Source organism: Choloepus didactylus, chromosome 15 (genome assembly GCF_015220235.1).
Source record: "Choloepus didactylus isolate mChoDid1 chromosome 15, mChoDid1.pri, whole genome shotgun sequence".
NCBI classification, from domain to species: Eukaryota; Metazoa; Chordata; class Mammalia; order Pilosa; family Megalonychidae; genus Choloepus; species Choloepus didactylus.
In genome coordinates, this window is record NC_051321.1 from 68,830,557 (window position 1) to 68,855,030 (window position 24,474).

Sequence of the window (24,474 nt, forward strand, 5' to 3'; positions counted from 1 at the left end):
GGTTTTCCAGATGCCAATGGCCTTTCTCCAGTGAAGGTAGCCTATTGTTGATGTGTTACCTTGGACATTTTATGGCCTTAAGACTGTAACCTTGTAACCAAATAAATTCCCTTTATAAAAGCCAATCCATTTCTGGTGTTTTGCAAAACCACAGCATTGGCAAACTAGAACAGCAGGAAACAAGGGGAAGGCAGGAAGGAGGGAAACCTCTGTGCTCTTGTCCTGCAGGTCTGGGGTCATCATTCTTCCCAGCTAACTCAGGAGGCAGGGTTATGGGCCACCCCCCAACTCCTCAGTCTCCCTTACCCCTCACCTTCTGGCTTTGGTCAGCCTGGGGCAGGCCAGTGGCAGGGAGGATGAGGGAGGGCAATGGCAGAGTGGGGAGATCAGGTACTTGGAAGCTGGGGTGGCACATATAGGCATGGGAGGACGCCTGCGGCCAGGCAGCTGACCCAGAGGTCACCCAAGGGCCGCGGAGGCCCCGGTGCCTGCACTGACATCAGCAGTGCCTGGGAGGGACATGCAGTCTCCTCTGGTCTCACAACAACAGGCAGGGGGCGGGGTGGGGGGAGGCCACTGCTCTCCCCCCAACACGTCCCTACCAGCTGCTGGGCTGGAAGCCGAGCCAAGTCAACAGTTCCTCGAATTGTGTTGCAGCCACGGCCGTGTGGCTCTGGAGCTAATAATATGAGCAGATGTGGGTCACGCAATTCAACCCCCTGGGCCCATGAACCCCAGGCTGGTGGTGAGCGGGGGAGGGGCTGTGGGGATGCGAGACACTGGGCTTGGGGTCCTGAGAGCAGAATTGGGGTGAGGCTGGCTCTGGAGTGACCCCTGTTTGTACAAAGCTGCCCTGAGCCAATCGAGCAGCCCAGGATGTGGGCAGCCTCGATGCCCAGAGAGTCAGAGGTGGACAGAAACTGAGGTGGCTAAATTGGTGAGGTCTATGGATTGATTTTAATAATTATAATAAAAATTTCAAAATAATATAATAAAAAGTGCTTCCTTCTGTAGCATGTCTTTTAGAACTGAGGCTTGAACCCTGATCCCTGGGCTTTCTGCCCCACCTGTATGCCCCATGAGCCTGGGGCTCACAGCCGTGAATGCCATGGGAAAGACACACATTTGCTGCCCATGTGGCACTTGCATCAAGCAGGAGCAGTTGCCTGACACATGGCTGGAAGTACGGGGACTCAGAGTCTGCAGTGCCAACCTCAGCTCCAGGGCTACCAGCTGGCAGCCTCAGGTGGCAAAGTCTGCTAGAGGTGGCCTGAGGCCTGTGGCAGGGACAGGGCTGGGGCAGCCAAGGGCAAAACTGGACTCTGAGTCTGGGAGTCGGTGGTGCCCCCAGGCACAGGAGAAAGCACCCACTTCTACCCCTCAGGGTGGCAACTGCTTTGGGCAGGAATCAATAGTCCCCCTGAATGCCCCTGTCCTCCCTTAGGGAGAAGCAACAGGGGCAGTTCCAGTAGGACTCCACTTCCCCCAGGAGGTGGGGCAAAGGGAAGGATGGCACCAGGCCCTGCTCAGTGTAGTCCCCTACAGGGTGGGTGAGGACTGAACTGTGGACCCCAGTTTGGACAGGTTCTTGGTCTTGGTGAGCACTTTGGCAGATGTGGACCTGTTGTAAATAAAATCTCTTCAAGAAGTCACTTCAGTTAAGGTGTGGCCCAAGGGAATCCGGTGGGGTTCTAATGCAGAAGGCTGGAGTCCTTTGTAAGCAGAGAGAAAGTCAGATGGAGAGAGCAGCCACGGGGAGCAGCCAGAAGCTGGAAGAGAGAGGAGAAGACAATGCTATGTGATGGGAAAACCGAGGAACCCTAAAGACAGCCGACAGCCAGACGGCACCGACCCCGGGACAAAGCAGTCCTTCTAGCCTCCAAAACTGTGAGCCGATAAATCCCTGTTGTTAAACCAACCCATTGTGTAGTATTTGTCTGAGCAGCTAGGGAACTAGAACACTACCCCTTCTCCACATCTGGACACACCTCGGCCTGGCTGTCCTGGTCTGAGCCTCTCAAGGCTGGGAGAAGTGTCCCTGGTTGGGTGTGCGGCTTTATGGCTGCAAAGCTGTCTGTAGGGCAAACCTCGGGGAGGCTGAGGGAACTGCCCAGGGACAGCCTGGAGGGGTCACCCAGAGAAGTGCCTCAGTGCCAAGGAGCCCCTCCATCCTTCAGCCGTGCTCCCAGGCCCTGGGGCTGCAGCATGAACAAGACAGGCAGGCCCCTGACCTCACAGGGGTGAGAGGTCTTCATTCAAAAACTGCAAGAACACCCCCAGAATTACAATGGGAGGGGCCCTGAAGGACCAGACCAGGGGCTGGGGGCACACAGTGGTGGGGGTTTGTGTGGCTAACCTGTGGCTTGGGGAAGGCAGGACAGGCCTCCCTGGTAGAAGGCAGGAGCAGGGCCCTGAAAAGTAGAGGGGTTAGCTGGCATCCTGGGCAGAAGGGAGTGGGGGAGCAGTGGCAGGCAAGGGTGGGTGGAGGGGACTCCAGCAGGCAGCAGGGTCAGAGTGTGAGGGCCCTGCCGGCCAGGTAGAGCCAGAGAGGACTGCTCCGGGGCTGACATGGTCAGGTGGGCGTCCGGAGCAGCTCTCCAGCTGTTGAGGGAAGGAGGCCTGGCCCTGGTAGGACCCCTCACTCCATCCCCCTGGCCTCCACCTTCCCCGTCTGTAAGAGGAGACCACCAGCATCCCCCTGTGCTGCCCAGGCACCTGTCTCCTGGGCCTCTTCAGTTGTGTCCACCAGAAAAAACGGAACAATCCAGGGATGGTAGCGGAGCTGCCAGCCAGAGGCCCCAAGAACCCTGAGCCCCACCCACCCACCAGCCCCCCTGGGGACTGTACCTCACCCTCCCCAAGTCAAAGCCTATCACCTGAGCTACAGAAGGCAGCCTTGCCCTTCACAGGACTTTATTTAGACCGATCTGGGAGAGGGAAGGGGGCAGGGTGGCGAGCCAGTGGACAAGCTGCGGTGGCCAAACCCCAACTCTAGGGCTCTGGGAGGGCAGCTTGACCTCGGGGTCCTGAGAGCCCTGCTCCTACCACCCCTTGCTCAGTTCAGACTTCACCCTGAACCTTTGTTTCCTGTCCAGCTGGCTATGGATGTAACAGGAGGGCTGGGCCCTGTCCCCGGAGAAATGACCCTCTTTGAGAGTTGGGGAGGGGGGCAGCTGGGTGCCACTGCCTAGGCCTCCAGCTTGCCAGCCCTGTCTGCCCCACGCCAGGCCTCAGGTGTGGCCACAACAGATGCACTTGGCCCAGTCTTTGATCTGCCCAGGGCTCTGGGTGCCTCTCTGGAGGCCCCTTCCTGTCTGTAGGGCCATCCCCCCACCCCCAGCCCTATAGGGCTGCCTGTTCCTGTTGCCTTCCTAAGGGCAGGACCCAGCCCCAAGAAAGGCTCAGAAATGTTTCCCAAATTAATAAATCAGTGGTGAAGGTACAGCCAGGGGTCCCGGAGGCTCCAGGTCTCGTGTTCATTCATTGCTGGTGAAGTTCTTTCCCTGCCCAAGGCCCCCGGGTGTGACTGGCAAGATGACAATGATAGATTAGGGACTTGGCCTACGTATTGTTTCCCGAATGTGTACATTCCTGCACTTTCCCACTCCAGGCCTTTGCTCACACCGTCCCTCTGGCTGGAATACCCACGCCAACCCCAGACCCGCCCGTCCCCCAACTCCCTCACGAATGCCAGCTCCTTTATCAAGAGTCCCTGGCCAGAGCCGCTCACACCTGCCCACACTCCCAGGGCTTTTCTTACTGGGTCTGGTGAACACCAACTCTTCCCCTCTCCCAGCCCTCACCCCTGCGGAGTTCCTGGAGGGCAGCCCATGTTTCAGCGCCTGAAATGGGACCTGACACCACCCAGTCTGTTGGTGCTCGGTTAGCCTTTGTTGACCGACTACAAATAAGGACCCGTCTATAGTGCTTACTGTGTACCAGACACTTTTAAGTGCTTTAAAGGTGCCAACTCTTAATCCTCACAACCCAATGAGCTAGGTGTTTTCTGATCGCTCCCATTTTGCAGATGAGGACATCAAGGTAGAGGGAGGTTGGGTGACATGCCCAAGGTCACCCACCCAGGATTCCAACCCAGGGAACTGGGCTCCAGCGTCCACACTGACACTGACAACCCTTCTGCTGTGCTGCCCCCGGTGGGTGAAGCTCCTTGAGAGGGGATGACCCACACAGCCAGTGGACCCGTGTCATCGTCTGGAGGGAGCATGCACCTGCTGGAATGGGCCCTCCTCTCCAGCTCAGGCACCTGAGATTAGGGCCCATTTCCCTTAAGGTGGCCTTCCCCACCCTCCTGGACTCATGTCTCCCCTTCTTGGCATGAGTGGCTGTGATCGCCTTGAATATGATTCAGGTTCCCTTGTTTCTGTAATTCCTTGGAGTCTCCCACTTCCCTGCAAGTTCCCTTGCCCTCAGGTCCTCAGTAAATGCTTGCAGAATGACTGCTTTGCCATATAGACCCCACATCATGGACAGCTGCTTGGAGGCACTTGGGCATCACCTTCCTTCCCCCAAGCCTCAGTGTCCTATATTTGTGTGGCATCTGGCAGGGATCCCCAGTTGCTCCTGAACCGACATGGTGTCAGTCTGTTTACCGGAATCTTGGCACTGTTGGCTTGTGTGCCTGCCCCAGATGGCCAGGTGACTTTGCCCGGGCGACTCGGGGCGGGGACGGGGTTACAGCAGGGCCAGGGAGTTTGCTCCTTGCCCCTTGGAGCAGTTCCTGCCTCTACACCTGGGAGCAGCAGGACGAGGAGATAAGCTGGCAGATTCCAGGGAGCTTGCTTGGAGTTGTGGCTTGTTTTCGCCACCTGACAGTGGGTGGGGGATACTTGTCACAACTCTTTCTTGCTGCAGACAAATCTGTCCCGCCCTCATCCAACAGTCTGTCCCTCCCCTCCCGGCTCCCAGAGCGGCGCGGAGGGCAGGGCTGGGGCGGGTGAATGGGGAGCTGCGGCCACGCCTCTGCCAACTGCAGTAACAAGTGGCGGCTCGCGCCCTCCCCCTCCGACCAGGGCAGGTGGCGGTGACCCCGGGGAGGGGCAGCCAATGGGCTCCCCGGCTGCGGTGGCACCACCGGGTGGCCTGCCCGTCTCTGGCTGGCGCGGGCGGGAGGGGCCTCGGACAGCCAGTCAGGGCCGCCGGGCTCTGTCTCCGGGAGGCCCGGGCAGATACCCCGCTCCATTCAACAGAAGCCCTTCTCGGCTGCCACATTTTTAACTTTTCCGCCTTCCCGGGGGAGGTGGGCGAGCTACAGGCGTGGTACGGGAAGGATGGCTGGGAGACTGTACAGCCAGAGATGGAAAAAAATAGGAAACCTGGGGAACTTTTCCCTTGCTCTAGCTTCAGTCGGCCCATGTGGTAAACCGTGGGCCCCGCTGGAGCAGCCTGGCTCCAGGCTGGAGAGGGAAGAATCCAAACCAGTTTGCTCACCACTCACTCCTCAGAGGATGAAGGGAATGACTGAGGGAAAGGAGGGGTGGTGGTCGGGGGGACCCCTGCGTCCTGGCCTACTCGTGGCCTGCACCCCCTTGGTCAACAGAGCCCCTTACCCTCTGCCTGGATGGAGTCAGCCCTGGAACAGCACTCGTGACCCAAGTGGCTGTCAGCAGGAACAGGGAGAGAGGGAATTCGGGCTTGTCACCCAAAATTCCTTGTTGCATGGGCTGGACAGTGTCACCAGCAACAGGTGCTTGTGCCCCTCCTCCCCCAGCCCCCCTGCTCAATGCAGACCCACCATGGCCAATCACATAATAAACATATATTTATAGATGTACAATTTCAGAGTTCAAATTCAAGAATTACAGCTTCTCAGGGGATCCTTTAGGATTTATGTTCTTATTGCACACGGCTCAACCCATCTAGGGACATCTACTGAGACCAGACGGATGGGGTGGTGGGGGCAGAGCACCAGGGCCACCATGGGGGTCACTTGTGCCCACGTCCAGTTCTTATCATCCTTCTGGGCCAGGGTGGCCATTTCATCACAGGCTAGGGCCTTGTTTAAAAAAAAAACAGATTTGACATCTCTTTCCCATCAAGAATCTGATTTGTTGGGGCATTTAAGAAATAAAAGCCAAGAGAACCCCTGGGAGGGTAGTTGTCACTGCCTGGCTGGCAGCTTGGGGAAATAAGGCTTTGGTAGATGGGAGGCTCAATGACACCCCACTGCCAGAGAAAAATTCAGGAAAAACATTAATTCCAAAAGGCCCAGTATAAACTGGGAATAAATAAAACCTCCCTCCCTTCTCCTGGCAGCAACAGCTATTTTGAGAATAATCCTCATTGGAAGGTGAAGATAAGAAAACCCTGTTGTATCCTTATCCAAAGTGCAAGAGAAGGCCCAGTGGAGTCCCGTCCATGGAGGGTGAAGACATGACGCCCACAGATGTTGACTTCTCTTCAGGAGCCAGTGGCTGCTCCGGTCCTGGGCACGACCTAACTGACTCTTGGAGAAACAGCCTTCTGGAGTCCTTGGTGTGCCATTTGGAAAAGCCTGTGGCAACGATGGATTTGTGCCCTGCGGTGTCTATAAGGCAAACCCACTTGGGGCCTGGGGGTGGTGGAGGTGGCCAGGCGGAACCTGGTCCTCTCCAGACACCGCTGTTCACTGGTGGCGAAGGTCAGAGGGCTGCCGGGCACCAAGACAAAGAGCCCGAGTGTGCTGAGGAGGGGGGCAGCTCAGGGTGTGATCGCAGCACAGCAGCTCGTCTGGGGTCTCTGCCATGACGCAATACTGACCTGGTACCTGTCTAGGGACACCTGTCTCCCCTGCCATGGCCTGCTCCCCTCCAGCTTGAAGATAAATCTGGCATCCTTCAAAAGTTTCCTACAAATTTATACCATCATGATTACTTCTGCCTTCCAAAGCAGGCCGGGGTGGTGGGGGGAACCGACATTAAAAGCATGTGTCCCAACTTTCTTAAGCTGTCGGCTGTGGTTGTCTTGCTTTTGAAGGACCAGGTTGCCTCCCCCTAGTAGGCCCCATTTTTCTAAAACAGGGAAGAAATCAGCTAAACAACATAACCAAATCCCGACATAGTTAAAAAGTCAACTATATATATATATCTTTGTATATGACGATTTATATACAAATATATATACATATACACGCATCTATAAATTACATTCCAAGTAGAGGTCCCTTCCCTCCTCTCCACCCTGGGCTGCCGCCTGCGACTGTCTTCTCCTGAGGGGACCGGCAGTGGCTCCCGGGAGAGGGGCGGCGGGCTGCTGCCACCCCCGCCCCCAGCCCTTCCCACAGACCCTTGCTGCAAGTTTTACATCCTGCTTCCGTTGCCATGGTTTCTGTATCCTAGGAGAGAGCCAGCGTGGAGTCTGAGCCTCTGCCAGCCGTGGGAGGAAGGAAAGCAGCCCCGTGGCAGGTTTTCCTGTCTGTCCTATGAGCTTTCTGCATTTACTGGGTGAGAGAGAGGGCAGTTGTGCTGTGTTCGGCCTCCAATTCCATTTTAATTTTTTTTCTTTTTATGTCTTTCTTTAAATATACAGTTCATCACCTTGGCTCAGTTCATGTCACCAGAAATTCTCCAGGGATTTCATAGTCTGGGAAGGAGAGTGGTAAGGGTTAGCTCGGCAGTCACGCGGCACCGGGAGCCTCCCCGTGGCTGTCCCGCCCGCCCCAGCCCTGCAGTGTGTCACTCTCCCGGAGGCACGAACAAATGGCCTCACAACATAGAATTTGTCATTGGATCCATGCCCAGGGGACATAGGCAAAGAAGGAGGCGGGCAGAGTGCCAACAGAGAAAAGAACCCTCAGCAGCTCTGCCCACACCCCTCTGGGCTTGGGCCAAGCTGCTCGCCTCTGGCAAATGCTGGGAACAGTCCGCGACCTGCGCGGAGGGCTGAGGGGGGCGCCTGCTGCTGGCAACTGTCATCTTTTCTCTACCCCCTCTGTGCCCGGTGGCTCTGAGTTTGACTCTGAACTTATGACCTTCTTTTCCCTTCCTCAGACCCCAGGCGAGATGCCTGGGCAGGGCGGCCACCCGCAGCTTCCAGGTGCAGGAGGCCTCACAGGAGCCCCCAGGATCCACCAGTGGGGGGCCCAGGCCTGCTGGGCCACAGGGCCTATTGCCTCCCTTCCCTGCTCCTTATCAAGTGGCTCTTTCATCTCATTCATTTCCTCCTGCCTGCAAAGACAGGAGAAAAGGAAGGGCTCTTGGCCCACCTGTCCCCACAGGTTCTTCCTGGTGTCAGGCAGGGGATGTGTGTGGCCCAGCCTGGGCCCATTAAGAGTTGGTGGCCTAAATACCAGGGCTAAGATAATAGTCTGTTGCACGTAGGCATGGGCAGTGGTGACGTGGTGGCTGGAGCAGACAGGAGCCATGTGGAGCTCTCAGCAACAACCTTGGGCTCCCCACTCTGCCTAGTTCCTGGGTAGAGCATAGGGTGGGGTGGGAGGGTAGCACCAGAGGGCCGAAACCCACTTCAGTTTCCAGGTAGGCCACCGAGTTGCTCCTTCTTTGAGACTGGAGGTCAGGCCGGGCACAAAGAGCCTGTGCCATAACCACTGGGCTCCCTCCCCCTCTCATTCTCCTCTCCCTTTTCTGCCTCGTAACCAGGGCCAAAGCTGCAGGAAGTTCCAGGGCAGAGGAGGCCCTGGCTCATACTTGGACCTTGGTGGTGTGGCTGGCCCAGGACTATCCATGCAGGGAGGCCTGCACCTCTGACAGTCGGTTACAGCTTGGGGTGCTCATCCTCTGTGCTTTGTGGTACATATCTGTGTCGCCGAAGTAGCGGGCCCGGTACAGCAAGCCTTCCTCTGCAAAGCAATGGGGCTGAGTTAGGGCATACCTGGTACCTCCCGAAGGCTGCTCAGAAGCTTGCTCAGGCCAGGGGGAAAAGGCTGTTATGGGGCCAGGAGTTTGGATAGGGCTGGCCTTCCATCAAGGAAGACTCTGGAGGAGTAAAGACTATGCTTCCAACTTGGGAAAGGGATGGAGGCCCCTTTCTATAGAATGTAGGTCAGGCCAGCCCGGTGAGCACCTGTCATCCTGCTCGGACCAACCCCAGGAACACAGATGGATTCAATTGTCCAATCAGTGGGTGGTCAGATCTGCTCCCATTGGCCTCCACATGCTCACCTCTGGCAGCCAAAGTGGCAGGTTGATTGCAGTGACACGCGGGAAACCTAGGGAAATCTCCAGGTGGACCCTGGCTCCCAGCCTCAGGGGAACACAACAGTGGAGACCAGCTCATGGCTGGCACAGGGCAGTGCCAGGTGCCAGGCCCACAAAACACGGGGGAGCAGGGTTTTCTGCTTGCCCTGCTCTGAGGCCTTGCTCCACCCCACCCCCACTTACTCTGCTGTTTTTCCTTCCAGCAGTTGTTTCGGAGGTTGGCGATATAATCATCTTCCACATTCCGTTCCACTGTCTTGAGGCTGGAGCCTGTGTACTCCTCCGAGAAAGAGTCTGCCACGTAGTAGACGACGCTCAGATGGTCAGTGACTCGCCTGTGGACATGGCCCACCGACCTGGCCAGAAAGAGACCAGGCACAAGTGGGCACAGGCCCCTGGGCCCAGGGCAGCTCTAGGGATGGCAGGGTCCCAGGATAGGAGATGTCACACAGGCCACAAGAGTAGCTGATTCCTTCCTGAACCAGAGCAGGAACTTTGCGTCATCCAGAGTGAGGGTCTGAAGAAAAGTTAGGGTGTCCTTCACATACAAGTGGCCCACACCACAGCCAGCCCGTTCTTTAGTTGCTCTATTTACTACATGGTTGACCCTGGGGAGCTTTAGGGAGAAGCTCCTCCCTGAGGAGAGGCCCTGATTAGGGAGCAGGGGACATCGGAGAGCGTGGGCTCTGCCTCTGGTGAGCTATGTTACCTGAGATCCATCACCTCTTTCACCCTCTAAGCCAATAGCTGCCTGCCTATCTGGGAGCTCCCATTCTAGAGTTAAGAAGCTTAGGAACAAAATGACAAGAAAGGCTCCAGGAAGCTGTTCCCTTCTAGCTCTGGGATCCTATTTTCCAGCTCTGATCACAGGCTCTATAGGAGTCAGAGCTCCAGGGACAGTGCCTGCCCACCCCACGAAGACTGCCCCTCTTATCCCTCCAGCTGCAGAGAAAAGGGCTGGAGCTGAGGGCTGGCCTGGGTCCAGGGGACCCGCAGTGCCCCTGCTGGCTAAGAGGGATACTGCCAGGCTCCCACTAGAGCCAGGCTGCTTGGTGGGAGCAGAGGGCTTCCACAAAAAGAAACCAAGCACCCACCATGGATCAGAGACTCTCCCAGGTGCTGGCGACACATGAGGTGAGCTGATGCCCTAAATGGTAAAACAACTTGCTCAAGTTCACTCCTGGTAATCGAGACCATGCATTCATTCAACAAATGCTGGTGAACACTTCTAATGAGCCAGGCGTTTTATGTGCATTACTCATTTGATTTTCACAAACAGGTGGGTGTTGATATTCCTATTTTATAGATGAGGAAACCAAGGCTCAGAAAACTCGAGTAACTTGTCCAGGGCCACACGGTTGCTTAGTTGGTAGAGGGGCTGGGATTCAAAGCCCACCCCAATCCCGAAACTTTGGAGCTTGTGTTCTTTCCATGGCTCCAGGGCCCCCAACAGGAACTTAAGGGCAGAAGTTCTTCACTCAGGCTCTGCCCATAAAAACCCGGGGGTTGGGGGAGAGGTGTGGATTACAAAGCCTCTGAAATCATTTGCAAAATCTTGTGTTTGTGACTTGTTCTAAGAAACAAGGCTTGTAACTTTCATTGCATTTTACTTAGGGGACTGTGATCCTGGAAAGATGGAGAACCTCAGCTCAGCAGGGCAAGTGTATTTCTTGATTATGAGCCAGCTTTCTGCAGCATGATCAAGAACCTGCTGGATCAGGACAGGACGGAAGGCCCCTGCTGGGGGCCGACACTCCAAAGTGCCCTTCCTCCCTGCCCACCGCCCCAGGCTCCCCTCCCGGCTGCAGGTACTCACGGTCTCGGGCTCAGACTGTAGGGTGGACTGGAGACCATGAGCTGGCTGAGAGCTGACACCAGGATCAGGATGAGGATGGGCATCAGCTGGACAAACACCCCCAGCCCGCCCTGGAGGGAGGAGCCGAGGGTCACCCAGCCGGACCTGCCACACTGGAGCCGGGTGGCAGGAGCCGGCTGCCCCGCACACAGGCCACAGCACCATTCTTCCCTTCCCTCCCACAGGCCCCCAACACAGACACTCCTGCACCTTCCAGCTTTCCCAGATAAAAACAATGCTGCAATTTGTGCTAAATAAAGGAGGGAGGAGGGTTTAGATACGCCTTTACTTGCAAAAAAATACCAAAAAATCAGCATGAGTGGCTCCTGCCAGGGGAATGAGAGGCTGCAGCGGCTGGAGGGAGACTTTCACTATGTATACCTTTTGGAGTTCTGAATCATGTGGATATATTGCTAATTTTTAAATTACTAATTAAAAATTAGAAATGAAAAATAATATATTTATTCACTGTGTGACAATTTGTGATTTAAAAAACTGTATGTTAAAGACACACCAAATGTAAAAAGTTGAAAACAAGAATGAATAAAAAATAGAAGGCCACACCATCAAAGCAAAAGGGAACTCCTCTGCCTGCCAAAATTTTTACTGCTTTGCAATTATCTGCATTATTTTAATTTTGGCCAGCTAGCTGTTCTTTATTCTCTGGCCCGCATACGTTTGAAGCATTGTCTTGTTATATCTTTTGCACACATTTTTCAAGAGACAAGAGACAAGAAGGGTTAGCCCCTAATTTGTCATCCTTTACAATTCCCTCATGAAATTTAATTTTCCATTACTTTAAATCTACTGGTAGCTTGGAAAATGTCACTTTGGTCTTTCGAAGAAATGGGCTGCACAAAAGCCTGTCCGGGAAGTTTCTGCAGTGACATTACAGCAGAGGCTGTCAAACCTCAACTCCTGCAGGCACCGCGGGGTGTGGCGCCCTCTGGTGTCGCTCAGGAGAATGGCGAGGGCAGCCAGATGGCTCTTTGCTGAGAGCTCTGGGGCCACTGCTGGGCCCAGCATAGAGGGCTTGGGCTCTAACTCCCTCTGGCAGGCCCCGCACCCTGGGCAGCCCTCCCTCTGCTCTCCCCGGAGCCCTTCTCACTCACGTCACCCTGATTCTCCCTGCGGTCCTGCCGTTGCTGATAGGTATAGCGCATGCGTCCGTTGCTGTAGACGTGGACATTACCTGGGGGTCAGAGGGACAGAGTCAGGAGCTGGGGCTGCTGGGACATGGAGAAACAGCCATTCATCCCCCTTCATCACTCCCAGGGAGACCTGGGGAGGGTGGGGGGACTTACTAGAAGGGAAGCCACCACCAAAGAACATGTTGAAGAGGTCTTCAGGGGAGATGTCAGCCTCAAAGCCACGATGGAAGTCTCCATGCCCGTGGCCATGGCGAGCTGCTTGGCTCTTGTCGTCTCCAAATTGGTCATACTGCTTCCTCTTCTCGGGGTTGCTAAGGACTGCATATGCTGTGCCGATAGCTGGAACGGAGGCAGAAAGGTCAGGCCTGAGGGTGCTGGGGGAGTGGAGGAGGCTCCCAGGGCAGCCAAGTGTTCACTTTCTTCAGGTACTTGATGGGTGCTTTAGGAAGTCCTTGGGGCCAGTGGAAAGTTTGGCTGTGAGGTGGGTGCAGGGCGAGGGGTTGCAGAAATGCCCTTGACTGAATCTGGGCGGCCTGGGCTGGGGAGGGAATTCATACTTGGGCCCCTCGCTTTCCCCCTCATGCCAAAAGCTGAGCCTTTTCCATGTGCCAGGCCCTTTAGGGGCATCATCTCATTACTCCTGACAGCCACCCTGTCTCCACTTTACCAATGAGAAAACTAAAGTTCAGAAGGTGAAATGACTTGTCTAAGCTCACAGAGCCCAGAACACACCCAGCTTGTCTGGCTTCAGGTTTGCTCTCTGACTTCATGAAAACCACCAAGAACAAAAACCCCTCTTCTCATTGCTATCTCTCAAGGTGCCCGATGGGAGGTTGCGTAATCTTGAAGCTATGGTGCAACGTATAGGCCAAACAGACACATGATGCCTCTGTAAACTGGAAAGCAGCAGGAACTGCTGGGAAGGGCCTCAGGCTAGGAGCCAACCTTCCTGGTTTCTAGTGAAGACTCTTCCCCTGCTGGTGGTGTCACCTGGGCAAACCCCTTCTCCCTGTGGTTTCCCCACCAGAGCTCCATGAGCAGGAAGCCTGTGCCCTAAAGGACCCTAGCTCTGGGCCCTCCTCAACCGTGTGCTCCTTCTTCACAAACCCATTCTCACAGAAGAGTGGATCCAAGCTACATCTGCTTCAGAACCCACAACTCCAGGGAATAAGGAAGGTGGAGTCCCTCCCCCCATCCTGTTAAGGTCCCAAAGCCATCATGGCTACCTTCCCTCCTTACTCCCATTCCTCTCCTCTCTCTGGGACTGACTGTCAGACAGCAGAGGGAGATGCAAGGACCAACCCCAAGCAGCCTGGATGGAGCTACTAGGACAGGACACTGGGAGACAACACATGTCCTTGGAGTCTGCCTAAGGTCTGGCCACCCCTCGCCCCCAGGACTGCACAGAACCATGTCCCCCTCCCCACCATCCTGGGCCAGGTGGGGTTAAGTCCCCCATGCTCTCCCAGGGGGTCACAAGGAGGACCAGGTGGGAACAAGAGAAGGAAGAGAGGTCTTGGGGAGGTGGAATGACAGTGCACAGCAACACGGTGCTGGTGCACAGCCGGTCTACACATGTGCCTGAAATGCCAGATGAGAGCATAAATGAATAAAGGCAGCTTACGATCTCAGCCAGAACTGGAGCACCCATCCCAGAACCAACAGGCTCTGCAACCAGACAGCTTGCCATGTTCCCCCTAGATGTGTGTGTGTGTACGTGTGGAGGGGAGGCTGGGGCTGCCCTGCCTCGGCACAGGGACACTGTTACCCAGATGGACAGCTGCGAAATTCCAAGATGGAGAAAAGCATGCAGATGAGTCAGGAGGTCGGGCTCTCCCCGTTCACTGTGGGACTAGTCCTCTAGTCCTCTCTCATGCTCAGCTCCCCTCCTCTAACCCTGAGGAATGAGGAGGAAGGGAGAGGCAAGAGTGTGCTGAGCTCTGGCAGACTCTGCAAGGCCAGAGGTGGCTTCTAGGACCTTCTCCCAGGAAGCAGTGCCTGAGCCTGTGGGACTTGGACCTAAGGCCACTTCCTCTGCCTCCCACTTCTCCAGAAAGCTGCCTTGGCTCTTTATTCCCTCCCATGGACAGGAGATAAAAATACCAAAATGTTAGGAAACCAGAGTGGGCTTACCTTTGAAAGCCTCAGTGGCGCCAGGCGCGTGGTTCTTGTCTGGGTGGAATTTGAGGGCCAGTTTGCGGTAGGCCTTCTTCAGGTCCTCATCTGAGGCCCCTCTGCTCACTCCCAGGATCTCATAGTAATCTTTACATTGCTTGACCCTGGGGAGGGAGAGGAGCGTGGTAGGAGGTGCTCCTTGTGGGCCCAGGCCCAGGCACACAGCTCTGAGCAGGTCTCCTGGGGGAAGCCGCAGGGCCCGGCTGATGGCCCCCCAGGTGAGCGTCAGAGCTGGAACCAGGGAGCCACGATGAACGCTGACCAGGATGGAGAGTGGGGCAGGGTGCAGTGGAAATGTCAGAACACATGTAGGACTTAAGAGGGGGCAGCTGCTGCTTTTGCCAGGCCAGCATCCATTTCTCTTCTGCTTACTCTCACTGGATGCAATCTTAGAAAGACCTCTGCTAAAGGGTAGGAGCTCAGCTAACCAGACTCCTCTGCATCTGAATCCTGAGTGGGTAGCGTAAAGGCCAGAAATGACCACCTGGCCCTGAAGAGACTCTGGTTTTCTTTCATCAGTTCTTCTCCCTGGGTCCCTGGAGACACCCTGGTTCTTGGCCTTTTTCAGGCTTTCCCAACTACCTGTAAATCAGTTTCCATTGTCCACAACTGAAGAACCCTGCCTGGTCAAAGAGAAACATAAATTTGGTTTATGCTTTTATGGTAAACTACAGTCACATGAAGTCACACACAGCCTAAGCCCAGGGCTGGGAGCTGCTAGTGTTCTCCCTAGTACCCAGGACAGTGTGAGAAGGACCTCAGTGGAGCTCCTGAGGCCGGTGGGGGGCCCTGGGGAGAAATGAGAGCCAGGAGTATCGACTCTTGAGACACTGCAGCAGCCTGGGCCCCACAGCTCCCCGTCTCCTCCTCTACTCTACCCCACGCGGGCACTGGTCTAAAAGGGCTTTGTTGGGGCGGGGGTATGGGTTGGGGGAGAATTTGGAGGGGAAGACCAGGCCCCATCTCTGTCTGACAAACACAGCTGTGTAGAGAGGCCTGGGCCAGAGCAGCCAGTGGCAGAGGCAGCGGTGGTGTCAGCATTTCCAGGCTTTGCCATGGGTTGTCTTGGTGGGAGGTGACAGTGGAGCCATGGTTCCCACACTATAGCCCAGGGCCTTCTGGGAAACGAAGCGTGGTCCCAGTGCACCCGTATGTCTCACCTGGGCCTACTCCATCCTCCAAGGCCCTCCCCACTCCAGACCACAGGCAGCTCAGGGAGGGAAGAGGCGCTGCAGGAAGCCCTCTCTAGACTTGAAACCTGCCCCCGCACCCCCTCCCTGCCCGCCTGGCGCAGGCTGCTACCTCTTCACGGCTGCTACTTGTTCTGCAGTGTAGCCCTTGGTGCTCTCTCCGCCTCCAGCTTCTCCGTTGGCTGAGGGGGCATCGGCCCCACCTGCTTTCCTGTGAGTTGTGTGGGTCGTGTCTGTGGGTTGGGGCTGGTCACTGGCCGACTGTGGTTTCTGGTTGAGGGACTCGATCAGGGCTGTGGGAGGCAAGGAAACCATTCAGGGCCCTGGTTCCAACAAGCCCACAGGCCAAGGCTGAGGGCCCCCTACCACATCCGATCCACTTCTTCCAGCAAAATCACTAACTCCTTCCCTGCCAATGGGAGGTCCCCTGTCACCGAGGGTCCAGAGCCCTTAGGAGTAGGTAGTGTATAGGTCATTTTTAAACTTTGCATGAAAACAAACCATGAACCCTTCAGATTTCTTAAATCCCCAAGTGGTGTGTGTTCAACAGACCTCTGGTGAGCTGGTGAGTGCCGAGCGGGCAAAGTGCTCCGCCTGGGAGCCCAGTTAGCACCCCCAGATTCTGCTGGGATTGGCTGGCAGGGCTTCCTGGAAGGCTCCGCTTAGCCGTGAAGAGGAGCAGGGGAAATTATTTGCCCCAGGGGACCAGGGACGGAGTGAGATGCAGGAAAAACACCTGCTTTTCTGACAACTTGCTATTTTTACTGTCGTACTCCAATGTTGAGGTCTATACAGACATTAGCTGTCACCTCACACAGGGTCACAGTTATTCAAACTCAAATCCTCAGTTCCTGCTGACTCAATGAAGGGCTTGCATCTCTGGCAGAAGTCCCCTGCATGTCTCCCATTTATTCCAGGCACAAAAACAGTTCTCGGAAACCCCCTATCATGCCTGTGGCACGGTGTACTGGAGGGTAAAATCCCAAAGCCACTGACAGGCTCCCAGGAAACCAGGTATCAGGACATTCCTGCTGAGGAGTGATGGCCGCACAGCCCAGGCTTGTCCCTCCAGGTGCCGGCTGGGCTCAAGGTGCTGGGCAGGGTGTCAGACTCCCCTCTACTGAGACATACCTGGGTCTCACCTGAGGGGCCAGGACCAGGGTCGCTGGGGACAGGGGCTCAAGTGAACCTCTGTGCCTTGAGCCACTGCTGCCTCAGTTGCAGCAACCTCACCCAGTCGCACTGAGCCAGCAGTTGGGAAATCCAAACACCGAGCGGATGGCCAAGGCCACTCAGCCTGAGCGAGGCGGAGGGGCTCCAGAAGCAGGCCCTGAAAGGGTGCTCTCAGAGGAGGAAGAACCTACAGCTTGTCTTTACTGAGCGCTCACCAGGCGAGTGGGAACTGTCCTAGTGCTTTACACGGCTAACTCATATAATCTTCCCAACAACCTTATGAGGTAGGGATAATCCCCATCGTGAAGAAGGAACTGTGGCAAAGTCTCCTTGAACAACTTGCCCATGGTTGTGCAGCTGGTTAGAAGCTCCGGGCTCTGGCTCTTAACCACATTGCTATCCTGGACCATGTGAGTCTGACAGTCAGTCCAAGCACAGAAGTAAGGTTAACTTCAAAAAGACCCAGGTTCAAATCTCACCATGGCCTCTTACTGGCAGCGAGAGCTTAGATGACCTATGATCTCTCTTTGACCCTCAGTTTCCTCACAATGGTGGCAGGAGGATGAAATGGATGATGTATATAACACCTAGCACAGGGCCTGACAGAGTAAAAGTTCAAAATGAGCAGCTGCTCATGGGCCATGAAGCGGCTGTGCACTGGGGGCAGGCTGGTGAGGGAGGTGAGGGAAGCTGAGGGGTGGGGTGGGCACACCAAGGCCTTGGAGGCTGAGCCCCCGCTCTCAGCAGGCTTTGGGCCCAGAGGGAACCATGAGACTCAGGCCGTCTGGACACCAGGCACCGCAGGCGGGCAAAGGGAGACACCAATAGATGAAGAGAAGCTGGTCAAGATGGGAGAGAGGAGGAGGCGGTTTGCTGGTTTCCAGGGCTTTTAAAGAGGTTATTGGTTGTGGTTTCTTTGGAAGCTCCAGTGGTCCAGGCACTAAGGACAACAAAACCAACCATCCAGTTGCCACAGGCGTGCAGGAGCAGCAGCCAGGAGACGGCAGGGGCTTTCTCTAGTACCTCTTGGGGAAGACTCTGGAATCCTTCCAGGGCAGTAACTGGAGTCAGCCACTCTCCTTTCTCTACACTGCAGAAAGAGAGCCCCCAGGGGAATGGATGTGCTCTGAGTCACACAGAAGATCCCTGTGTGAGTTAGAAATTAAAGATTTCTGGTTGCTGGCGTGACGGTCTCTCTGGTGGCCTGGGCAACCCCTTTGCCTGGCCCGTGGGATGTGACTGCCTCATTCTGACTCACTGTTCCGTCCCTCACGGCACAGTGGCTGAGAGGCAAAGTCACAGAAGAGTAGGGCAAAGAACCATGTATGCAGCTCCGGAGTCAGACAGACCTGGCTGGGTTCAAAGACGGGCTCTGCCCTTTGACTATGTGACCTCTGGCAAACTGCTTAATCTCTCTGAGACCCAGTTTCCTCAGCTGTAGAATAACTGGAATGCCTTTATTTCCTTGTATTACTGAGAAGATTAAATGAGAGAATGTGCCCAAAGCCCAGAGCCTGGCCCAGGAGGGCTCCATACACGGAGGTGGTTGTATTATTACTGTCATCTGGGCTGGAAACCACCCGGGCTACTCACATATCTGTAACAAAACCTCTTGGATTCTACACCACTGTTGCTGCTTGTTCATGAAATCAGCCAACCCCTCAACCACCACCCTGACTGAGGGGTAGTTAGCTCTGCTTCCCAAAGTCCAGCTCAGGAAGCAGGGTTTGCCTTGACCTTTGGCCCTAAGCAAGTGGTTAAGGGAGGGGACAGGCTCATCCTTCCCAGGGCCAGTAGGCGGGGGAATATTCTAGGCAAGAGCCTAAGACCTCAATGGAAAGGGCATGGCCCAGTCCTCATCTCTAGAGGCCCTTCCCAGTAAAGCTGGCAGACATTTAAAAGAAGGAAAATAGGTGGAAGAGACCAGAGCTGGGGGTGGGAGAGGCAGCAAATGAGGCCGAGGTGAGAGTCACCAGGGTTTGCCCCTCCCCAAGCACAGACTGGAGAAACAGACTGCCTGGGTTCAAACCCGGCTCTACGACTTGCTAGCAGGGTAAGATTGGGCAAGTTACTTAGCTTCTCCATGCATAACTTTATCTCTCTTATGAGGATTGAAAGAGTAAGCGAGTGAATGCATATTTGTCTAGTAAATAGTAAGTGCTCATTAAGGGCTATCAATTATCACTTTTGTCATTAGGCAAGTCATTACGTTTCCAGGTTCTCTCCATACTTGCAAAGGCTCAGAGTGAGTCAGGAAATGGAGGCTCGAGCAGGGAAATAGCCTGGGGTTGTAGACAGATGGTTCTAGTTCCTTTGCTAACTAGCAGTGTGGTCTTGTCAACGTATCTAATTCCCCAGTGAAGATAAGATCCTCGCCTCAGGGTGGCCGTCAGGGGTAAAAAGGATTCAGTGACAGAAGACCACTGGAAGGGCTGAGCACATCCTGGAACTCGCTAGTACTAGAACATCTCCCTCCCAACCGTGAAGGCCAAAAGACCTTGGCGACCAATCCTTTCCTCTCCCACACGTTGGCTTGCCCGGCTCAGCCTTTCTGACCTAGCCTGGACCCAGCGCTGGCCATTACATAGCTCCCCCGGCAGCCTGAGCTGCAAGGCCCCTTGGAGATCATCCAGACCAACCCTACTTGATCTGTGGGGGAAACTGACACCTACAGATGTTCCCACTAGCTCTCAGGAAAACCTGGGACCTTGCACCATCATTGTTCAGCCGCAGGCAAAGCCAACTGCCAGGCACTGGATGGAAACTGCCAGAAGGGACTGCTGGGATCTACCACCCCTGCCGTGTGACCTTCCAGCTGGGGGCCTGATTACAGCGGTACAGCCCTTGGTGCCTCCCTGTCCCTCCTCCTGCAGCGGGAGTTTAAAGTCCCCTCACATCCTATTTCACTGAGAAGGCCAACACTGTAGTGTCCTCGACCTTTTAATGTTGCTCTGTGCCTCCTCTCGCCCCCGACCCTCCCTCCATCTGTCCTCTGAGCATGCTCTTCATCCTTCCCTTTTCATTTCTTTGTTTCTTTTTGCTGACCCATTTCAAGCTTTGCCTCTCTGTGGTGCCTTTTGATCACTTTTCTGTCCCAACATTATTCTCTCCTTTACCATCAAACATGCCACAAGAGTCCTTCAAACTCCCAGCCTCCATTTCTCACTTCCTATTCTTTCCTCAACCTATTGGGGCCCGGCTTAACTCCCTGACTGGCGCACATGTGCACACACGCACCCTCTTTTCTCTCTCTTTGTCCTGTTGAAAATGCTTGGCCAAGGTCAGCAATGACCGTCAAGCCTACAAACTATGCCCTGACTTGGTCCTTTTCCCACATGGCCTCTGCAGCTTCACCACCTCCTTGGCACATCTCTCCAAAGCCACCTGGCTACTGTCCTCCCCTGAAACTGCCTCTTCCTCTCGTTGCTCCATCTCATCCCATTCTTCCCATCACTGGCTAAGGAAAGGTGTGGCCTGCGGTTCTGCCCGCAGCAAGCGTCTCTGCGTGTCCCACACTTTACCACGGTGACCTCAGCCACCCACAGCTCCAATGAAGCCCCCCAACCTGATGATACCAGACTTTCATTGGGAACCTGGATCTCTCTCCTGAGCTTCAGACTGACAGCTTCTGTGGAAGGCCCCATGGGCACCTTCCACAAGAGCCTTCTCTCCCCAACATCTCCCCACTCCAGTTCTTCAGCCTTGGTCTCCTCCCGGCACACAGGCTTGAATCCTGACTCCCTATTTCCTCTCAGTTCTCCTCTGTCACACAAAGACTTGGCACCTTCCTTTCCAATGACCTTTTCCTTACCCATATTGCTTTATATCAGACAATCATAACTTCTAACCTACTCAGTGCAACTGTCTCTCAATTGGTTTCCTGCCTCATGTCTCTTCCCTCTCATTAACCCCTCATGCTGTTCTCCTTTAACAACAGAACCCTTATCTTAGTCCAGCTATCAAAAACTTCCATCGTTTTCTTACTAACTACAGAAGAAAATGAAAATATCTTGGCCTGACAGGGAACGCTTTCCTCAATCTAGCTCCATCCTACTTTCCAGCCTTAATCCTCTTTCTACTCAAACTATCACCAACTTTACTTCCAAATCTTGCTACACCAATCTCCTCCCCCAAACCTCTCACAGCTTCTGGTCTCTGTGCCACTCCCCAGTAGGCCCTTCCTCAAGTCTCCTACCTTCCTCCAAAGCCCAGTTCAAATGCTGCCACTTGTCCTCTTCCCAGAAGCCTTCCCTCACTGGAATCCACCATTATTTTTATACCCTTGCTACAGCACTCACTGTACTGCTGTCTGTCCTCAACCAGCAGACTGTCCTCCACCACCTCAACACCTCCTTCCATCCCACCAGACTGTGAACCCATGGAAGGGCAGGGTCTGGACTTTTCATATCCATCCTTAAGTATTTGGCATCTAGCACTTTGCTTAATTTTTGTTGAATTATAGTCATTATCTTCTGCCTTGTGATGTTTTTTCCCTAGGTTTGTCTCCTTTAATAGATTGTAAGCTCCTTGAAGTGACGGATCACATCTTACCAACCCCTCTATCCCACCTGGCACCAAGCAGAGGACTCTGCAAACAAAACAAAACAAAATCTTCAACAAAAGTCTGTTGTATTGAATGAGCACCTGGAGTGAGCTCAAATTCAAAACATCCGATGTAGACAACCGCTTAATATTTTTTAACCAAGATACCCCTGTCCCAGGCCTCCTAAATTAATTCCAGGTCCTTGTGATCTCAGTGCAGTGCTGCAGATGGCACAAGATGATGGTTACAGAGAGGTGTGAGGCACATACTCTTTCCAGAATAGCACAAATATGACAAGTACGTGGCAGATGACTCTTCTGCCTGAGCAAATTTCAGTGCTTGAGCCCCAGAGAAGACATCCAATTTTCTGAACTGGCCCAGGAAGCCTGCTGACATGAAGACCCCCCTATGAGCCACGTACAGCCAACTGTTATCATTTCTTTCTTGGCTGCCTACCCCAGGGCCCCTAGCAGCATCAGAAATCAGAGAGAATTCTGACAGCTGGAGTACTCCCTCCCTACCATGCTCCCCTCTTATAGGGTGTGACTATTTCACATGGAAGCTCCTTGAGCTGGTTACCTCAGGAGTTCTGGCAGGTACAGGTTGAAACCCTCTTCAAGAGGAGGCAAATAAGCCAAAGATCAACCTGCAGAGTCAGGAGGGAGGGAAGTCCAGGTGGTCTGGGCCACCTTTTCTGCCACTGGCACAGTTCCCATTTTTGTCTTCTCAATTTCAAATGAAGGCAGGGAAGCTTAGAAGGCTGACTGCTGTTTTTCCATTTCATTTACTTCATTTCATAAATATTTATGGAGTCACAGGACTTTCCAACTTCTGGCTGTGTGATCTTGGGCAAGTCCCTTGCCTCTGATATGTTCCCTTATTGGCAGAACAAAGATAATGATCTTTGCTCTGCCTCCCTAACAGGGCTGGCTGACATGAGAAAACGCCTGTGAAAGAGCTTTCTAAACTGAAAAGCCCCATGGGTTTTGTTATTCACATTATCTGAGCCAACCCTCTAATTTCCAGGTCAGGAAATCCAAAATCAGAAAGGTTACATGGTAGCAGTCAGGATGAGAACATGCTTCTGATGATTTGGAGCACTTATTACATGTCAGCCAGTTCACTAAGTGGGAATCGCAGGTACAAGCCATGAATCTTTAATGGACTGCCTCTTTCTCCCCTTTAGCTTTTAGTGAGAAAAACTTCTTGGAAGACATAAAAAAAGGAAGAAATACACAAATAAAATTAGGGTTCCTAGGTGGAGCGGAGATTATGAGTAGAAACAACCTCACTATCCCCTGCCCGGTTTGGAAACTTAACAGCCTGGTCCTGTCCAGCCGTTCATTGGGCCAGCCACCGATGGACTCTTGTGGGGAGAGTGGGGTAAGGGTAGCCGAACATCTTCTAGGGCATCCGTCCCTAATCTCACAAGGAGGTGAAGGGGCTCCAGGAGGAGTGAGGAGCCCTATCTCAGGACAGACCTTTCGAGGTGAGGCCGTGGAATGGGGGGAAAAGGCAGGCGCTAGTTTGGGGAGGGCGGTCCCTGGCCCTTGCCCCGGGACCAGAGAGACAGTGAAGAAGCTATGGAGGCACCCTTCCAGGGCGCCCGAAGACCAGAAGTCTTCCTTCCCTCTCCGGTACCCATTCTCTCCCTCAGAGACGTTATGTTTATTTTCCTGAACTATAATACCTCCCAGGCCGGCAACTGGCCCGGGGCCACCAAATGGCCTCTTGGGAAACGTAGTTCGATTCCGCTTCTTGGTAGGTTCCCTTCGCCACCCCCGTCAGCGCCTAGCATTCTCAGGGACTCCAAATCCCAGAGGGTTCCGCAAGCACCCCGAAAGCTGAAGTCCTGGCTGCCACTGTCATCAGGTGGCCAGCATCTAAAAGAGGCGTGGGAGGGACAGACTACACCTTCCAGCAGCCACCGCGCGTCTCACTGCGCAGGCGTAGCCGCGCCTCGCCACCCCTCCCCCTCGGCCAACTGCTGCTGTCGGTCCGTTCCCGTGTTCCCCCCATCAGTTCTAATGTACCCTTCGGCCTCTCTGCCACCTGACACTCACCGCGAACCCGCGGTGTCGGGTACAGCCGCTGCGCCTTCTCCAGGAAGCGGAGCGCCCGGTTGGGCTGGTTGCTCTGAATGGCCTTGAGGGCGATGCTAATACAGCGCTCGGCTTCATCCTTGTTGGATTCCATGGCGGAACCCGTGCGCGGAACCGGGGAGGGGGAGGCCGGGCGAGCGAAGGGCTGCGCCAGCTGTCGGCGCGTCCCGGTGCAAGCCGGCGCAGGATGATGACACCAGCCCCCGCCCCTCCTTTTCTGAGGTTTGAGCGAGGGCGGGAGCCTGCCGTATGTCTCCTAAGAGACGGACGTCTGTCTTAGACGTTAATAAGGGTGCATGCCCGAATTCCTGGAGTCCAAAAGGTTCATGGTCCTGAGGTTTTAATAAGTATGCTTGCGCGTTCTTGGTGTAACTCTATGCCTTTGAGATGAAAGTCATTTATTTAATCATTTAAGAAGTAGTAAAAACATAACTGAGTTCTCGGTATTTGCCAGACACTTTTATGCCGGGGATACAGTGGTGAACAAAACAAAGCCACTGTCCTCAAGGAGCTTATGTTGTAGTGTGTGTAGGGGGCGGGAGACATGCAATACAAAGATAAATTTAAAAATAAATCTATAATATAAGGGTAATGCTGGATAATGATAAATGCTATGAAGAAAAGTAAAGCAGAGTAAAGGGATAGAAAGTGGGAGGTACTATTTTAAATTGCTTGATAGAAATCCTCTCCTATAAGCTGCCATTTTAGCAAAAACCTGAATGGAGAGAGAGCAGATACGCCAGATGTGAATATCTGAAGGCAGGGTGATCTAGATCTAAGTCATTAGCAAATGTAAAGCCCCCAAACAGGAATTTTCTTGGTGAATTATTACAAGATCAGCAAGGAGAATACATCAAAGGAACACATAGGATTTCACTTTAGAGTGGAATCCAGTTTTATCATGCTTTCACTCCACTGAAAACAATCTTGTCAAGGTTGTCAATGACCTCCATGTTGCCAAATCTATTGGCCATTTCTTAGTCCTTATATTGCTTGGCCTGTGTGCCAGTTTGAATGTATTATGACCCCCAAAATACCATTATCTTTGATGCAGTGGTCAGGAAATGTGTTGGTGTTGATTGGGTTGGAGACTTTTGATTGGATGTTTCCGTGGAGATGTGATCAATCAACTG

At 54.1% G+C, this 24,474-nt stretch overlaps 1 protein-coding gene and 1 long non-coding RNA gene across 5 annotated transcripts; one reads left to right on the forward strand and one right to left on the reverse strand.

The window, feature by feature from the left end:
* Positions 1-1,733: 1,733 nt before the first annotated feature.
* Positions 1,734-11,408, forward strand: LOC119510455. 2 transcript variants are annotated; one of them, XR_005211941.1, is made up of 3 exons: positions 1,734-1,887; positions 5,558-5,704; positions 6,274-11,408. It is a non-coding gene; the product is annotated as an uncharacterized LOC119510455 (long non-coding RNA). The 2 variants fall into 2 exon arrangements; XR_005211942.1 differs by lacking the exon at positions 5,558-5,704 and having other exon boundaries at positions 6,274-7,593; positions 8,595-11,408.
* Positions 5,762-23,528, reverse strand: DNAJB12 (DnaJ heat shock protein family (Hsp40) member B12). 3 transcript variants are annotated; one of them, XM_037804769.1, is made up of 9 exons: positions 23,303-23,528; positions 15,636-15,816; positions 14,292-14,437; positions 12,312-12,497; positions 12,120-12,199; positions 10,969-11,078; positions 9,336-9,508; positions 8,697-8,794; positions 5,762-7,578 (listed from the first exon to the last, which is right to left on the reverse strand). In XM_037804769.1, exons 1-9 carry the CDS (start codon positions 23,433-23,435, stop codon positions 7,549-7,551), a joined length of 1,137 nt encoding a protein of 378 aa, XP_037660697.1. In that variant the 5' UTR covers positions 23,436-23,528; the 3' UTR covers positions 5,762-7,548. The 3 variants fall into 3 exon arrangements, with proteins under 3 accessions (XP_037660697.1, XP_037660699.1, XP_037660698.1); XM_037804771.1 differs by having other exon boundaries at positions 8,649-8,794; XM_037804770.1 differs by having other exon boundaries at positions 8,643-8,794.
* Positions 23,529-24,474: the final 946 nt, after the last annotated feature.

Bases quoted from the DNA above. Each gene is read 5' to 3' on its own strand.
- DNAJB12 (XM_037804769.1), bottom strand. From the start codon at position 23,435: ATGGAATCCAACAAGGATGAAGCCGAGCGCTGTATTAGCATCGCCCTC. The intron at 15,817-23,302 runs GTGAGTGTCAGG...TGCCTCCCACAG, and splicing joins CCCGACACCGCGGGTTCGCG to CCCTGATCGAGTCCCTCAAC. The intron at 11,079-12,119 runs GTGAGTGAGAAG...TCCTCCCTCCAG, and splicing joins GCAGGGAGAATCAGGGTGAC to GGCGGGCTGGGGGTGTTTGT.